We start from the raw sequence: 17942 nt of genomic DNA on the forward strand, positions 1-17942 counted from the left end.
TTAGCAAACACTGGCAAGGATAAGGAGCTAATGAAATAGAGTGAATTCCTTAGTAAAGGAAACTACCATAAGGAATATGGATGGCTAAAGTGCCCAAGAGGCTGGGCAGTTGGGAAGTGGCTGAGAACAGGAACATCTGCCCTTGTGCTCAACTAGCCACACACTCTTCAGGGGAAGACTGCTCTGTTACACTTTGAGGAGTTTTTGTTAAACTAAATGCAGTAAAAACCAACTGTAAGAAAGCCCAAAAGTCTGTTAGTAGAAATTAACCCTAATGAGTGGTTTTTACGAGCAGACCCTAGGAGAGTGCCAGGACTTAACTGAAGTCTCCAATTTCAAAAACTGCATTCTGGTTTTATTTCATGCATTGTGTGTCTCCGTTCTACTACCTCAGTCAGTCTGAACAATGGCGATTGGTTAAAATCACTATTGAATCCAGACAGGAGCTACAAACAATTGCTCTTACGAATAGATCTGTACGGAGGCCAAATATTTTCAAGTTTAGTCAACTCCATAATTACAGTCCTTATAATTTAGTGAACTCAGTATTGGCCCACTTTCTAATTTACAAAGCTCATATTTTTTTAAAGGCAAATAGCAATTTGAAAAATTTTAAGTGGTACTTTAATTTTCTACCATTAATCTCCTTGCTGTTAATGCTATTTACTGTATGTCTACAGCAACACAGGAAGGAAAAGAGTATCAGACTTACCCGAATTAAGCCTTGTACTGTTGTGCAGGTGCCTAGATAAGATGACAGCCAGGTCCTTGTTAAAATATTGTTCAATGAAATCCATCTGTATTAGTCCAAAGTGGCCACTATTTCACAGATCAGCTACATAGCATAAAGGTTACTGAAGAAAAAAAATCACCTGACACATTTAGGTGTGTTCAATGTGAACAATCACTACCCACAAGAAATGGATGCACATTGGGGGTGGCCGGGTAGCTCAGTTAAGCACCTGACTTTGGTTCATGTCATTATCTCATGGTTTGTGAGTTCAAGCCCCCCATCAGGATCTCTGCTGAAACCACTTTGGATCCTCTGTTCCCCTGTAGCTCTGCCCCTCCCTGGCTCACGTTCTGTCTCTCTCTCTCTCTCTCAAAATAAGAAAAAAAAGAAATGGATGCCCAGGGAAATGGAAGAGTTTTCACAGGGAAGAGTGCTACTTTGAGCTAATTTATCATGTATGAGAATGCTGTTCAAGGGCTTCCATCTGTAAAAAGACACCTATGGCTCAAGAGTAGACGTTTTTAAGTTAAACTGAAAAGTACAGGTCCACAATCCCTTCTCCAAAACCCTTGGACTCATTTGCATTTTGGAATTATGCATGTTAAAGAATTTTTTAAAGCACTCCACAGGGTCTGAGGCAGTACCTAAGATCAAACACATTAAAATCAAACCTATTAACATCACCATAGTAAAATATACAGTCTCATTTAATACCATAAATAGCCTCAACAATTCAAATCAAGTTTTGCTGCAAAATGAGATATGTAATTTTTTTTCAGAGTTGTTTTGTGTTTTGGAGTTACAGCTAAGAAAATTGGAGACCTCTGTGAAATAGACAATTTTGTATGGGTATGGTAACACTCAATCCAAAATTTAAGACTCTTCCCTGAGACATTTTGAATGTTATGAGAACCACTGAAAGGTTAAATATTAAACCAATAAATCTTTATTACTTAAACAATTTTCACGGCATTTTTTAAAATAAATTTAAAAAATAAATATTTGCATTAGAGCAGAAAGTCACATGTGTTGTTGCATCAACTCACTGTTACAGTTAATCACAGGAGATAACTAAGCATCAGCACCATAAAACTGTGTTAAGATCTGCTTCTAAAAATTCAAGGAGAGTTCTAAAGCACTGAAAATTCTGACTAAATACCAACCTGTAGCATCAAAAGTTCTGCAAGCTATAAGCCGGTGGTTGGTTCTCAAAGTAGCCAGGTTCTATTCCTGGCAACTGCAGGACAAAGTTCCTCCAATACTAAATACTTATTAAACTTCCTGATTAAGCTGCCCTTTATCAGTAGCATCTCCAGATTCACAAAAGGAAAGAACTACAAGTTAGATAACTCTTATCTGTAATTTAGTTTTGCACAAGGACATTTATTCTAGTTAAAAAGCAAAGATTGTGTTTCATCATGCTAATTTTTTGCTTTTATAGATCATCAGAATAAGATTTAATCATAATTGTTAATCCTTTTAAAAGTCAGCTCAGTTCAATTACAACCATAGAAACTGTACTGGTATCAGAACATAACTATTTTATTACAAAACTTAACATTATTTACAAAATGAAAAAATAATTGAATGACTATTGCAGGCCAAAGGTAAAGGTTTTTCACTCAGTGATTGAAGAAAAATTAAGCAATATACCCATGCACTCACACACCAGATCATTTGTGAAATATGCAAACCCTTAAAATTCATGTTAGTAAAACTTTGATGTATTCACAATACTTGTATGTTTATTGGAAGATGGCAAAAAAAATCCATGGTTCTGTACAATAAGCTTAATATTAACAGTTTGTTCATATTCCTTTTAATATTTTTTTGGCTTTCATGAATACTCATAGCACTGAACATTTTGCAAGTAAGAATTATAATAGTACCTCTTGTCACCTTGTTGAACTCATCACCACAAGAAAAACACAAATAGTTTAATGCTTTTGCAATAAACTGATCAGTTCTATTTCCAAAGTTATATTAAACTGAAGCCTTCATTATGATCAATTGCTTGAATCAGTTTAGAGCGTAGAGTTTCCTTTTCTGTATATTTTGGAAGATCCAGAAGATTAAAACAGGTATGGGAAACTGGGAGATATTCCTCACCACCTCCGGTTGACTGGATGACTAGTTTTAGACTCTTCATACCAAGAATAGGAATGCGATCACTACCTGTCAAAAATACTACCAAGAAAAAAATCATTCAGTCAACCACTTTTATCAAAACTATAATATAGAGTACTAAGTTATTTGGTACAGTCACCATGGCAAACCTTTACATTAATTAACATTTGCTCTAACGTAGAAGCCTATCTCCAGAATTTATGATAGCATGATTTTTGAGACCTACATATTACATATCCATACAATATTTTTTCTTTAAAAATGTAATCTTGGGGCACCTGGGTGGTGCAGTTAAGCATCTGACTTTGGCTCAGATCATGATCTCACGGTTCATCACTTTGAGCCCCACGTCAGGTTCTCCGCTGTCAGTGCAGAGCCTGCTTTGGATCCTCTATCCGCCCCCCCTCTCTGCCCCATCCCCGCTTGTGCATGCTCTCAAAAATAAATATTTTAAGAAAGAGTGTAATCTTGGGTCACCCTGGGTGGCTCAGTTGGTTAAGCGTCCTACTCTCGGTTTGGGCTCAGGTCAGGATCTCCCGGTTTGTGAGTTCAAGCCCTGCATCACGCTCAGAGAGGAGCCTGCTTGGGATTCTCTCTCTCTCCCTCCCTCTTTGTTCCTCCCCAACTTGTGTTCTCTCTAAATAAATAAACTTGAAACTCAAATCACTTGAGAACAGCCTGTCATCCTTAAAATATACAAAATAATTTTACCAAGATTCTCATTACAACTATTCAAAAAAGAGATTGACAAAATATTTCTGGCAATAGCAGGAGTATCAAAGGCAATACAAATTTCAATTAGAATAGAAATTTAACACATGTAAGACAAACAGAGCTTAGGTATTAAAAAGTACTACATCCTGGCAAAGTTCTATTTTCTACAGAATTCCCAAAGTTTTGACACGTAAGCAAAAAAAAAAAGACTGAATGAAAAAAAAAGCTATCCTCCAGAAACCTTTTAGAAATTCTAAAAGGAATTTCAGCCCCAGTTTACTGTAATCATTTATAGTTTTTTCATTTGAAAGAACCAATTCTATTTTGGAGGCAAACTGAATGTAGCTTTCAAAATAAGAAAAGACATGTAATGAAGAATGCAGGTCAAAAATTTACTCTAATTGAAAATTAAAAGCAGTACCCTGCAATACTACTAAAAGGAAAAACTTTATCCAACAAAGTCAATCAGTTAATCTATGAAAATGTTTGTGAATTCTATTTCCTATAAAACATAGGACTAGTTAGAAATACTTACACAGAAATTGTTTTTTCTTTTCCAACGGCAATTCATGAAATACTTCCCAAAATATTTTTATCGTTGGATGTTCTGCCCAATACTCCCCTTTGTATTCTGTATTCTAAAAACAACATAATCCTTCATTAATATTAAAGGATGTTAGTTTTGTCTTGAATCTAACAGACTGGCCTTCTTATTAGCACAAAAGCTAACACTGTCCAGGATTTTGAAACTCATGCAATTCAGCTGATTACCTACTATTTCCTGGGCATTTTGCAATTTGGAACTGTTAGTTCTAGGGAAAGGCAAGAAAATGTTCCAATCAGCAGAAATGTCTCCCCACCACTTCAAAGAATACAACAGGGTTGTATTATCTTCAAAAGTAAATATCTAAAGGATAAACTAGAATTACTAAAATGTAAATGCATTAAAGTTCAACAAAGAATTAGTTATCTGTGATAATTATAAAATTCTCTTCCTATATTCATGAACAGAAATCACTTACTTTACATTCTATCTTTACTTAAAAAAAGAAAAGTACTAAGGACAATAATTTTCTGTGGTAGTCAGTTTCCACGATGGCTCCCAATGATCTCTGTGCCTCCTGTTCCTCATGCGCTTGTGCAGTCCCCTCTCACAGTGTATGGGCCTGACCGTATAATCATTAGGATACTGCAGGTATGAGAAATACATGCCTTCTGAGGCTGGATCATAAAAAACTCTGTGGCTGCAATCTCTTTTTGATCATTCACTGTGGGGAGAGCCAGGTGTCATGAGGATACTCAAAGAGCACCATGGAATGGTCTTCATGGTGAGACACTAGGCTTTTAGCCAATGGTCTTATGAGTGCGCCATCTTGGAAGGGAATCTATCCTTAATCAAGCCTTCAGATGACTAAAGCACCAATATCAGTATCTTAACTGCATGAAAACCTCATGAGAGATGCCTAAGCTAAAACTATCCAGTTAAAGCCATTCTGAATTCCTGACCCACTGAAAATATGTGAGAAAATAAATGTTCACTGTTACTTTTAAGCCACTGAATTTTGGGGTCATTTGTACCAACAGAGCTAATACACTTCTCCTTAAAAAAAAAAATACTAGCACTGGAAACTCTGGGTGGCTTAAAGGACTGAGTGTCTGACTCTTGATTTAGACTCAGGTCATGATCTCACAGTTCATGGGATCAAGCCCTCTGACAAAGCAGAGCCTGCTTGAGACTCTCTTTTTCCCTCTCCCTCTGCCCTTCCCCTGCTAGTGTTTTCTATCTCTCTTTCACTCTCTCTCTCAAAAAAAAAAAAAAAAAAAAAAATACTAGGACTAACAGAAAAGGGGGTAGGGAGGGGAGAGGGAATATTACACTGTAAAGTGTTCTTTAAAATCCAGCCACGATTGGCCTTAACTTTTAGTTCTTAACAAGAATCTTCCAGCATCAGGGCCTTTGGACACTGTTCCCTCAGCCTAGACCACTTAGACACATCCTCCTTTTTTTTATTTGTTCATCAGGCTAATTTCTATTTATCCTTTAGGACTCAGATTAAATGTCACCAAATTCACTCAGTGATTCATTCAATATATATATAGAGAGAGAGTTTCAGTCAAAATTTGGAGTCTTGGGGAAACTGCAGTGAACCAAGTCCTTACTTACCTTGTAAAGTACCTTACTACCATCTACTGAGATGCTTTCCCAGATTTGTACAGCCTAGGTTAAGTTCCTCTTTATATACCATTCACTGAACTCTCTTCCTTAGTATTCACCAAAGTTAATGTCCACTTTCCTTATTATAGGGCAAAGACCATGTCTCAACCTTATTTACTGATATCTCCCTAATCTCTTGCATAGTATTAGGTATCCATAGGGGCTCAACAAGTATTTACTAATGGTCTTCTTAAATTTTGGGCTCTATTTGTAGCCATGGTTATCTCAATGACTGAACTCTTGAAATCTACTCGATACTTTCTATTTACTTATAAGCAGGTCTGGAAAAAATGGCTGAACTTCTAGCAATCAATTAATGGATTAATGACTATGAATTATAGACTATGAGCATATTAGTGGGGAATGAAAGGAACATGGTTAAAGTTTTTTATCTTTCTTTTTAATTAAAAAACTTCCAAATGGTTCTGGGGAGTGTGTACACAGTCCTGATGAAGAAAGAGCATTTAAAGTCACAAATCCTAGTCACTGAAATTATAATGAATCAGGTATACAATGGAAGAAACCAAACATATTAAGTACACTAAAATATACTAAAAAAAAAAAAAAGCCATCTTACTAAATGATTATTTCTATCAATTATATCTTCAGACATGGTTTTAAGTACTTACTGAGTGCTCTTCTAGGCTCTGGGAATATAGCAGTGAAGAGAGAAACAAAAACCCTGCCTTCATGGTGCTTACATTGTTGTGGGGGAAAACAGCAACAGACAGTAAAGACCATTAAGTAAAATTTATATTGTCAAATTCAAAGAGAAAATAAAGCAGGGAAGGGTGACAGGGTGTGGGAGTGGGGGTGTGTGTGCACATATCCAATTTTAGGTAAGTTAGCCAGTAAAAGTCTCTGAGAAGGTATAAAGACATAAAGGAAGTAAGAGCAAGAAGCATTTGGAATGATCAAGGTGAAAAAGAGTTCCAGGCACAGGGAATAGATAAATAGAAAGCTCTCAAGACTGGTTCAGCAAAGAGGCCATAAAGACTGAAGCAATGTGAGTGAGAGGAAGAACCATAGGAGATGGGGCAAAAAGGACAAACTGTGTGGGATGCTAAGTGTAACTGGAGGCCATTACATCATTTTTATTTTAGGATGACTGGAGGTGGAGTCCATTTCTACTGGGGTCTCCTTAAAATCAGTACAGCTTTCTTCTCTTTAGCAGATCAATTTACCCCAAAAAATAAATTTTTAATCTCTTTCCTGAAGGATATAAATTTGCCTACCAACTTTCCTCAGTTCCACCTCGTTTCCCAGATTCTGTGGTCTTCTCTAGACTTGTCTCCTGGGTAGGATAGAGAAGCTGAGGGGTCTACAATTCTTTAAATTAGCTTTGAAGTAACTCTAATGCTTTTAGCCTAACCACACAATCTGCTACTACAGCAAGACCATGTACCAATTCCTGAGCCTTTTAAAATTTCTATGCTGTGAAATGAGTTGTCTCTTAAAACCTCTGTCCCTCAGGAGGCTTAGAATTCAAATTTCTTTGCTCTAGTCACTCAACAACTCATCCACATATTTTCCATCTTCCAAAATTACTTTCTCTTGTTCATGGTACTTTTATATTTTTTTCTGTCTGTGTATTCCTATTTTTATTCCTTTATTATTATTCTAGTGAGATTTTGGAAAGGAGCAAACGTGTTTACTGTAGTATGTTCAACCAGAAGTCCTAATTATTCTTTAAATTAAAAAATTTATTCCCTAAATTAATACACAGTAAAATTGACTTTTTTCCAGTGTGGGTATAGTTCTATGGATAGACTTGTGTACCTACCGCCACAATCAGGATACTGAACACTTCCGTCACCCCAAGAACTCTCCTGCGCTACTCTCTACAGTCATATATCCAGTTCACCATAGTTTTGCCTTTTCAAAAATGTCACATGCATGGAATCATATGGTATGTAATCCTTGAGACTGGCTTCTTCACTCTGCATAAGGATCTAAGAGTCATCCCAGTTGTTGCACGTATCAGTAGTGCATCCCTTTTTATTGTTCAGTAGTACCCTACTGTATGGATGTACTCCAGGTTGCTTTATCCATTCACTCACTGAAGGACATCTGGGCTGTTTCTAGTTTTTGACATGTTTGCAGAGTTTTAAAAACATAATTAAAAAAAGTTGTGGTCAAATACCTATAAGAAAGTTTACCATCTTAACCCATTTTAAGTGTACAGTTTGGTGGTACTAAGTTCATTCATACGGCTACACAACCATCACCACCATGCATCTCCAGAACTGTTCATTCTGCTAAGCTGAAACTCTGCACTCATTAAACAATTACATCCCATACCCTCCTATTTACAGATTTTGTGTGAATGTAACTTAATACCTTAGAGTAGAACTGCTAGGTCATGTAGTAAGTGCATATTTAACCCTGCAAGAAAATGCCAAACTCTTTCCAAAGTAGCTATACCATCTGTATTCCCACCAGCAATGCATGAAAGTTACCAATGCTTTGTATCCTTGTTAGACTTGTTAGCTAACTTAATGGGTACATAGTATTAAACTATTAATGCAAAAAACTGTATCAGAGTTGGATTACAAAGACAGAAAATTTTATAGGTCAAACTTGCATATATCTTTCTCAAAGCTGATCTAACCTAGCACTTTTTATTCAATGTTTATCTGAAGAAATATCTGAGAATGATTGGTAAAGAGAAAGAAAAGAAAAAAGTTGTTTAAAAATTCCCAATCTTCTCCCCAAAGATCCCTTTATTGGCTAACACTAATAATGGAGATCATAAATATTATTTATTCTCTGCTAAAAAAATTTAGCATTGAGAGTAAGCAGAAAAAAAAAATAAACAAAGGTGTTAAGTAATGTGAATGTTTTTCATAATGGTTTTATGATTGGGCAGAATGAAAACTCAGTTTTAGCTGGGACTTCTATCTGACCTCTGTCATAAATGACATTTTTCCATAAGAAAACTACCAATACCACAAATACAAAAATGGTATCTAATTCATATACAACTAAATTCATTCATGGGGCGCCTGGGTGGCGCAGTCGGTTAAGCATCCGACTTCAGCCAGGTCACGATCTCGCGGTCCGTGAGTTCGAGCCCCGCATCAGGCTCTGGGCTGATGGCTCAGAGCCTGGAGCCTGTTTCCGATTCTGTGTCTCCCTCTCTCTCTGCCCCTCCCCCGTTCATGCTCTGTCTCTCTCTGTCCCAAAAATAAATAAAAACGTTGGAAAAAAAAAAAAATTTAAAAAAAAAATTCATTCATTGGGGAGTAGGAAGTATATAGTACTTTCCTATAAATATAACTAATAAATAGTGTAAAATGGAAAACAATAAACAAGAGGGCAATTTTTCTATCAATAAACCACATTTTCCTTTTGCCTTTCCATTGAGACAATTTCATAGATTTGTTTTCCCTTACCTTTTCCAGTTCCTTCCAATCATAATTTGTATTTCCAATAACCATTGCTTGTAGTTCATTTGGCTGGAAGAGCTGAAGGACCTTTCCTCCACAGACCTTGTGAAAGCCCGCGTGAAAAGCATCAAACAAGGAAGCCACTGATTTATTGAATATGTAATCCACATAAGCATCAACAAACTCTTGCCTAGAAATGAAAAGGCACACATGGCACAGAATATAAAAATAATTTTTTATGGAGAACACATATGCAGTCTTATTAAAAGTTTGATCTCGTGTACTTTTTGCTACTTAGCTATAAAACTGAGAAAGTATAAGCAGGATTCTAAGTGGACAAAGCCTTTTTTTTTTTAATGTTTATTTTTGAGAGAGAGCAAGAGAAAGAGAGAGAGCGCGAGCATGAGCGGGGGAGGGGCAGAAAGCAAGAGGGAGACACAGAATCTGAAATCTGAAACATATTCCAGGCTCGGAGCTGTCATCATAGGGCCTGACACGGGGCTCAAACCACGAACTACAAGATCATGACCTGAGCCGAAGTTGGACATTTAACCGACTGAGCCACCCAGGCACCCCTAAGTGGACAAAGTCTTTATAGAGAAGTTTATTATTCTTTCTGTATAAAAATCCAGTACTATCTAGGAGGCATGCAGACTTCATCTATCATTCAGAGCCTAATTAGGAAGGCTATTCCAAGGTGAAATGTCATTTCCTAAAGGGACACAAATGTCTATCAAAATAATTTTTAAATATTCAAAGATTATTGAGATTTATATGCACCACTTCAAATGCATCCCTAAAAAGAGTCATCTGTTAAAAATACCAGGTGATGGAAAAAATGAGAGCTTTGGGATACAGACTGTTTGACAGACAACAGTCTACCTGTTTTTCGTTGGGTTTCAAGGAATCTGAAAACACATTTTTATTTTTTTTTAAGTAGGCTCTATACCCAATGTGGGGCTTGAACTCACGACTTTAAGATTAAGAGTCACATGGTCTACTGATGAAGCCAGCCAGGCACCCCAACAAAATTTATTTTAAAAACTAAGTATCTCAGGGGCTCCTGGTGGCTCAGTCAGTTAAGTGAGTGACTCTTGATTTTGGCTCGGGTCATGAGATCGGCTCTGCACTGGGCATGGAGCTTGGTTAAGATCCTCTTTCCCTCTGCCTCTCCCCCTGCTCACTGCATGCTCTCTCTCTTAGAAATAAATGAATAAATACCTCAAAGGGTTATTAAGCACTTCATTAAAAGATTACAAGTGCCATTTCTTTTCAGAAGTATGTGCATATACATATAAGTACACACACATATATATAACAAACACTTCTGATGTTTTTTCCTGCCTGTTATGATACAAAAGTAAACTATAAACAAACAAAAGTCCCTTTACCCAGGAATTAGCACTATAGTTTTATTCAATTTGTTCTGTTAGCCACAATTATTTTATGCAGCTATCTATCTGGTCAAACAAATTATGAGAATGGGTACCAGGGGTATTTCAATATTTTATATTCCAGTCCTCCAAATTCAAAAGGATAATTCTGGGAATACTGGCAAATTTAGTTATCTATAGATAATCTTCTTAGCAATTATAAAATAATTTCAAAGTGAATTTATAAACAGAAAAAAGAAGGTTAAAGGGGGTCAATATAAAATTGGGTGGGCCTAAGGAAAAATCAATAACATATGCTATTAGGTTCTGATGAAAAGAGGCAGATAATTTTGTAATGCATAATTTTATAATTCGTCTAATTAGAAAGTGAAATTTATCTGTATTAGAAATTTATCTGCTTTAAGCACAAAAGGCTAAATTGCTTTATGTGCTAATATTTTTATCTTTAACACTTTATCTAGCATTGGTAGTACAAAGATAAAAATTCTTCAAATTATTAACTAAATTAAAAAACTTAACATAATACTTTAATAGTAGGCTAAAAACCTTTCTAAATCAGTTTTCAAAACCAAGATTTTTTTAAAGAAAGGATAATTAGAAAGACCTAAATATTTTCACATTATTTTAAAAACAGTTTATTTTTATCAAAGTAAGACATACACACAGTTTTAAATGTCAAATAGTAATAATCCTAACAGCCAACATTTACTGAGCACGTACATGTGCTAAGCACTATTTTAAGCATCTTAAAATTATTGCCTCATTTAATCCTCAAAATAACTCCAAGAAATAGGTACAATCTATCATCCCATTTTACAGAAAAGGAGACTGAGGCATGGAGACATTGACTAATTTACCTACAGTTACACAGTTACTAAGTAGCAGAACCAGAATTAGAACCATTTGAATAAAGCTCCTGGCAACAGCCAATAAGCTAGCTTTGTCTAAAGAATTGTAACACCATAGAAGAGAACAAAGCAGTTCTCTGTCTTGTTCCTTTCCATTAGAAATTCCTGATATCTGAAGGCAAATAAACTTAACTTTTCGCTATTACTTCTGATATTTACCTTCAAATTTCAACAACATAGTTATGTTATTCCTTAATTTTCAATTTTAAATATAATCTAATGAACTGAATACCTATTGTGGAAGGTGAGGATTTACCTTATTTTTAATTATCCCTCTCTCACTTTGTTTCCCCTAAAGCTCCCATTATAACAATTTTTGGCTTACTGTTCACTGTTGACATTTTTATGATCATAAATATCGCTCACAATTAAGTTGGAATATTTTATTACCTGCCTTTCTTTAAAAAGAACTTTTGTTTGGGGCACCTGGGTGGCTCAGTCGGTTAAGCGTCCGACTTCGGCTCAGGTCATGATCTCATGGGTCCGTGGGTTCAAGCCCCGCGTCAGACTCTGTGCTGACAGCTTAGAACCTGGAGCCTGTTTTTGCTTCTGTGTCTCCCTCTCTCTCTCTGCTCCCTCCCTCTTGCCTCTGTTTCTCTCTCTCAAATATAAACAAACATTAAAAAATTTTTTAAAAAACCACAACTTTTCCTTCCCTTAATTTGCTACTTCATCCCTCACTTTAACAGAAATGTCAATCTCTTTAGATTCATTCAACTACATAAGGGAGCAAAAGCTGCATTTTTCTCCTGGAGACAGCCCTCCTGGAGCCTCCATCCTCTTGATCTAACCCACATCGGCTGCTTTTTCCTAAACCTTCTACACACTGCTGTTCCTGCAGAAGAAATCCTCTGCCTCTCTTCTGGATTGGATTGTATTTTTTTTTTTTTTGATCCCGTGTCTTTCTCTTTCTTGGTTTAATTCCTTGTTTTGGTAGAACACATCCTCCTGTAACTTCCTGAGAAAAATGCACTGGAAGTAGATTCTCTGAGACTCTGGATGCCTGGAGATGTTTTTATATACATGCACATACTTGACAGTTCTGATACAAAATTCTAAGTTAAAAAATCATCTTTCCCCAGAATTTTGATCTCCCAGCTTGTGTCATTCTTTAGAAAAGTTCGAGGTTATTCTGGTTCTTTTTTGTATATGGTCAGTATATTTTTTTTTCCTGGAAGGTTTTAGGAATCTTTATTCTCCTAGGATTTTGAAAGTTCTCTTTTGCCTTAGTATGTCTTTTTTTTTTTTTTTTTTTAAACTTTCCATGCTTTCAATTTTAAAGGCATGTCTTTTAAGAAAGCATGTCATTCTGTTCTGGCAAGTTTTTTGGTACCATTTATTTGACAAATGTCTTTCAGTGATTTTTTTTTCAATTTTTAATTCAACTTTTTTGAATTTTAAGTCAGTAATTTTTAATCTATATCATTTTAAGAATACTGATTTCATTTTCTTTTGAAGTTTTCTTCTTCATCCTGCATTGTTTCTGTTTCCTTGGCATTCGATGGTTTTGGTTTTTCCTTAAACGTCCATCGATCTTTGGCTATCTACTCATACTTAAAAGTGAGGCAGTTTACTCAAAGAATCCTCCAGCACACAGTGCCAAAGAGAGGGAACTGTAGACTCAATCTACTTGTTTTCAGTATGCCTCTTACCCTTGGTTGTGCCTAACTGTACTCAAATCTAAAGTATCCCTTTCCCCCAGCGCCTCCCCCGCCCTTCAAAATATCCAAAGTCCCTTTAGTTCAATCTCTCCAGAAGGTAAATTTCCAATCTTCCGCCTAGACCAGAAAGGGAAGTTGCCAGGCTATTGTAGTGCTAATGAAAATGGGTAAATGGGTTTTTAACTGCTTTTTATAACAGCAATTTTTCTATTTCCAGCATTCCCTAAGCCCAATATACTTTCTAACATTTTTATTCTCAATGCCTGAGCCGCAGTTAAGCAATATAAAAACTGGCTGCCTTCTTGACTCCTTCCTATGTTGCAACTGTCTCTGGTTGACCAGTTAGTTAGTTACTCCTGTTCTCTAGCTTCCAAAAATGGGTTTCTGTTGTCTCCTCTCCCTTCTCTTTGTTTTGGTTATGATCTTTTATTTCTTTATTAATGTCTTAAAGAGATTTCAGGAACAAAAGGCAGTTACTTCCTTACTAACCATTCAAAAAGTAAGTTTTACCTGAGTAAAAACTTAAGACTGTGACAGGTTTCTATATACAGAAGAAAATGCCTACGGAAAGTTATTACTACCACTGATGCTGCTATAATTCACTTACCGATTTTGTTTGTTAACAGCTGTGTCTGCACCATTTAGAACCAGCTCTTTCACTTCTGTTGCACCAAAGTTTTCAACTGTGATCTATTAATTTAAATTTTTAAAAAAAGTCAATGTCAGACTCAAAACTTATTAGATTTTAATAACCTATTATTATAGTCTACCTTTCTCTCATTAAATATAAGAATAAAGCTGAGGTAAAATTCTGTGACTATCATAAGCTTATTTGTGAATTCTAAATAAAGCCACACTAGAAGTTTTCATCCGCCGTAGTAGTGTGAAATCCTACTGTGACTAACTACAAATTACCAAATGTTTGGTTAGTTTAGAACAGGAAATGGAGTATTTATTATGTGTAAGACTTTAGAACAATCACTACAGGAGTAAAATATCAGAAAGGATGTTTTCCTTGCACATATAACAGAATACAGGTGGTCAAAATGTATGCAGCCTAGACCTGCCATGCATTCTTCTCACTTGACAGCTCCTACTCTTATATTCCTGTCTTGTTTGCATTCTTGATCATACATGGTTTTTCCAGTATGCACGATTTGGTTTATAAAGATAGCTGGTTATTTTGAAACTTTTTATTTGCTTTACTAGTCTGCTAATTTTCCTATAAGTATTACCATTCCCACCTTTGTATCTTTTCTCCTTCTATTCCCTCTTTTTGGAATATTATCCTCTTCTATGAAAACATTTTTTTTTTTTTAGTACCTGCTATCTATAAAACATTACGGTGGGGTTGAGATGATAAGAGATGAATAAATCCCTGCTGTGGAATTTACTATCTAGTTAAGGAGGAGAAATGTGTTATATAAGCAACTTCTTAAAATAAATGCTGTAATAGAGACATAAACAAAATGCTATCAAACCACAGAGGAAAGAACACTCTCTAACTGGAGGAAGTATGAAAGACCTTGAGGAAGAAATATCCTTTGAAAAGCACCTAGAAGGATGAGTAGGGCCCTCAAAGATTGAGAGGGGATGGAATTTCTGACTGAGCATAGAGACTGGACAGGATACATATGACAGTAAATATCAAATTCTGAAAACGTATGGCCCTAAAAAACAGGAAGATAAGGTACATGAGAGAATACTGTGTGACATGATAAAACTTGCTATTAATGGAGGAATATAGTGTAAGTTACAAAGAAAGCCAGATTACAAATAAGACTCTGAAGCCCATTCTAAAGCTATTATTATGCAAGCAATAAAGACTCACTGAAAATTTCTGGAAAAGAAATGGCAGTGGGAAGGAATGTTTAAATTACCATAGTTCTTGAATATACTAAAGCATTCACAAACTTGGCATTGACAAATTAGAAATTATATTGCTTGGAACCCGAAGTTTCAGTCCATTGAGATAATCAATAAAAATTCAAAGATAATTGTTTCTCTTATAAATGAAATTGAATTAAAGAATCAAACCACTGGGAAACCAACCATTCAACCATTATTTATTAAAATAAATTCACTTATTTCATTTTAGCCAAATTTTCTTAAAATTGTACTATGTGCCAATTCTTAAAATGATCAAGAAATGGGTAAACTTTTTTGACGGGGCACATCATTTTTTTGGAAAATTGTGGGATAGGAGAATATAGTATCTGTCAGATTTGACCACAAGATCATAAAGGGGACTATTTGGGGGAAAAACAAATACACAAAGTTTTTAAAAACAAAAAGAAAGAAGACCAAAGGCTTTACCATTTTCACAAGAGTCTAATTAACAACATTTAAACCATTCCATTCTGGAGTGCTTTCTCACAATCCTTGCTGATTTTCTCATCTTTAATTGTCAACTGGTCTACTTCTGCCAGATCCTTGTTTGTCAAGGGCTTTGCATGTGGATGGATAAGTTATTCAACATCCCTTTCACTAAATTAACAAAATTCTGTATCTTTGGTAAGATTTGCAATTTCTTTTTCTAAATATCATTCCAACGTATTTGCATTTGCACTGTGGTATGTCATTCAACAGTAAGGTAAATAGGCAAGGACAAATATTAATGTAAGTAGAAAGGGATGTCTGAGTAGGAATTAATCTTTTAAGTGGTAAGTTCATTACTGAATTTTCTAATGTACAGTAACTTTTGCTTCTCTAAAGCTTCTTGTAATTAACTGCAGACTCAAAAATGAATACTTGAATAAAGAGGTCTTCTTGTATTTGTAAAGATCTTTAACATAATGATAAAACACTAGGCTCTGAAGTCACAGACCTGGGTATAAATATTATTTCTGACATGTAATGACTGTTTTCAGTTTTCTTCATCTGTAAAATAAGGATAATACCAATCTCATAGGACTGTTATGAGGATTAAATGAAATAATGTACGTACTATGACTAGCAAACAGTTAATGCTCAATAAATGTTAGCTAAAGGGTTAAGAATTCCACTCGTCAACATAAAAAAAACAAAAACCATAAGGCAGGGATGAAGAATAATCAGGTTATTCTAGGTCTTTCCATCTTACCGTAAAATTAAGACAAAATGTTTCCTCGACATCATCTTCTGGATAATCCAGTAATTGTTGCATGCTTCTGCAAAACAATATACATTTTTCTTTGAGGTAAAACATTACTGGGTATTTTGACTGTTTTGCTTATGGATAAATATATATTTCTCATTCATTCTTGATAAAATCCTTTTATGAATCTGTACTCTTGTATTTGTTTCAGAATGGTAGATGTGTAATGGCAAGCTAATGAACAATTTTGAAGGAACAAATAAATCACTCTAAGGTTTTTATCTCTTCTAAATACAAAGGCCATGTGTCCAGCCATTTTTAACATTTGTTCTTATTCATATACAATTTTTATTCCATTTTATGTAATAAATAAGAAACTTTATGTATTCCAGCTAGGAATGAAAGTAATCAGAAGTCCAAGTAAATCATTTAACTATTCTCAGGAAACATTGCCTTCCTAAGTTTATTATCTGATATTTGTAAAATATTGTTAAATTTCTAAAAATTTAGGGAATGGTTTTATACACACAAGTCTTTCAGTAGAAAATTTTGATCTGGGTAACACCATGAGTTCTCCAATATGAGAAGGGTTTTTGTTTATTTTGGAAATTCAACAAGCACAAAATACAATTATTCCTAAAAGGAAAGCTTTCTGTACATTTCTCATTCTCTATTACCTACACTCCATCCTTGTCATTCTTTACAACTAACCTCCCAACATCAGGCACTAGTTCCTTCAAATCATCCAAGGATGGCTTCTTTTTCAGCAGTTTCTTATACAAAGCCAAAGGAAAATGGAGGTCCACAATAGTAAAATTATAAATTGCTAATCCACAGATAACACCAATCAAATGGAACAAATCACTATCTTCAAATGTCTAAAAATAAAAGAAAAAAAAAAGTAAAGACTATTTTCCAAGTTAAAATATTACATTATTTCTGATGACAAAAACATACACTTGTAGTAGAAAATTTTGAAGACACAGAGTAATGAATAACAAGAAAAAGCTTATTCTCAAGCATATCTCCCTGGGATAATATCAGTGTTAGTATTTCTACATTATTTCCATCAATATATTTTCTAAGACAAAATTAAGACCTTGCTAAAATCACAAGTGGCTTTTTCTCCCAGAAATATGAGCATTTCTACATCATTAAATTAATAAATGAAATGATTACTAGAACACTTAATCTGACTTAAATAATTATACATATTCAAAATTTCAAAGATTTAAAAGGCAAAAAGAAAATTAATAAATGCATGTAATCCATTCACAATGATTAAAAAAATTTCTTTACATATTTTCATCAACTGTAAATTCAAAAAATAATTTAAAAACATTATACTTGGGGCGCCTGGGTGGCTCAGTTGGTTAAGCGGCCGACTTCGGCTCAGGTCATGATCTCGCGGTCTGCGAGTTTGAGCCCCGCGTCGGGCTCTGTGCTGACAGCTCAGAGCCTGGAGCCTGTTTCGGATTCTGTGTCTCCCTCTCTCTGACCCTCCCCCATTCATGCTCTGTCTCTCTCTGTCTCAAAAATAAATAAACGTTAAAAAATGTTTTAAAAAAAAAAAACATTATACTTAAGGTCTTCTCATTCTTCTAATCACAAGTATTTTATCATTAAATATTCTTCTAAAACATGATTTTTAATGGCTGCATATCGTACCACGGTCTGCAAAGTTAGCTATTTTACTACAGTTGGATTTTATATTATTAAAACATC

General features: G+C 35.1%; 1 protein-coding gene across 5 annotated transcripts in view; it reads right to left on the reverse strand.

Moving 5' to 3' along the window:
• Positions 1 to 2254: 2254 nt before the first annotated feature.
• The window catches only part of HERC4 (HECT and RLD domain containing E3 ubiquitin protein ligase 4), a 140330-nt gene continuing 124642 nt past the window's right edge, over positions 2255 to 17942 (reverse strand). For all 5 annotated transcript variants that reach the window (XM_047072846.1, XM_047072847.1, XM_047072849.1 and 2 more), the window contains 6 exons: positions 16929 to 17095; positions 16224 to 16290; positions 13749 to 13831; positions 9185 to 9368; positions 4110 to 4212; positions 2255 to 2920 (listed from right to left, as the gene is read on the reverse strand). In XM_047072846.1, the coding sequence (XP_046928802.1) occupies positions 2712 to 2920; positions 4110 to 4212; positions 9185 to 9368; positions 13749 to 13831; positions 16224 to 16290; positions 16929 to 17095 (813 nt within the window). In that variant the 3' untranslated portion in view covers positions 2255 to 2711. The remainder of the gene's footprint in view (positions 2921 to 4109; positions 4213 to 9184; positions 9369 to 13748; positions 13832 to 16223; positions 16291 to 16928; positions 17096 to 17942) is intronic.

Source organism: Lynx rufus, unplaced genomic scaffold (genome assembly GCF_022079265.1).
Source record: "Lynx rufus isolate CCGP_SWC_20201006 ecotype Redwood Valley unplaced genomic scaffold, mLynRuf1.p SCAF_11, whole genome shotgun sequence".
Lineage (NCBI taxonomy): Eukaryota > Metazoa > Chordata > Mammalia > Carnivora > Felidae > Lynx > Lynx rufus.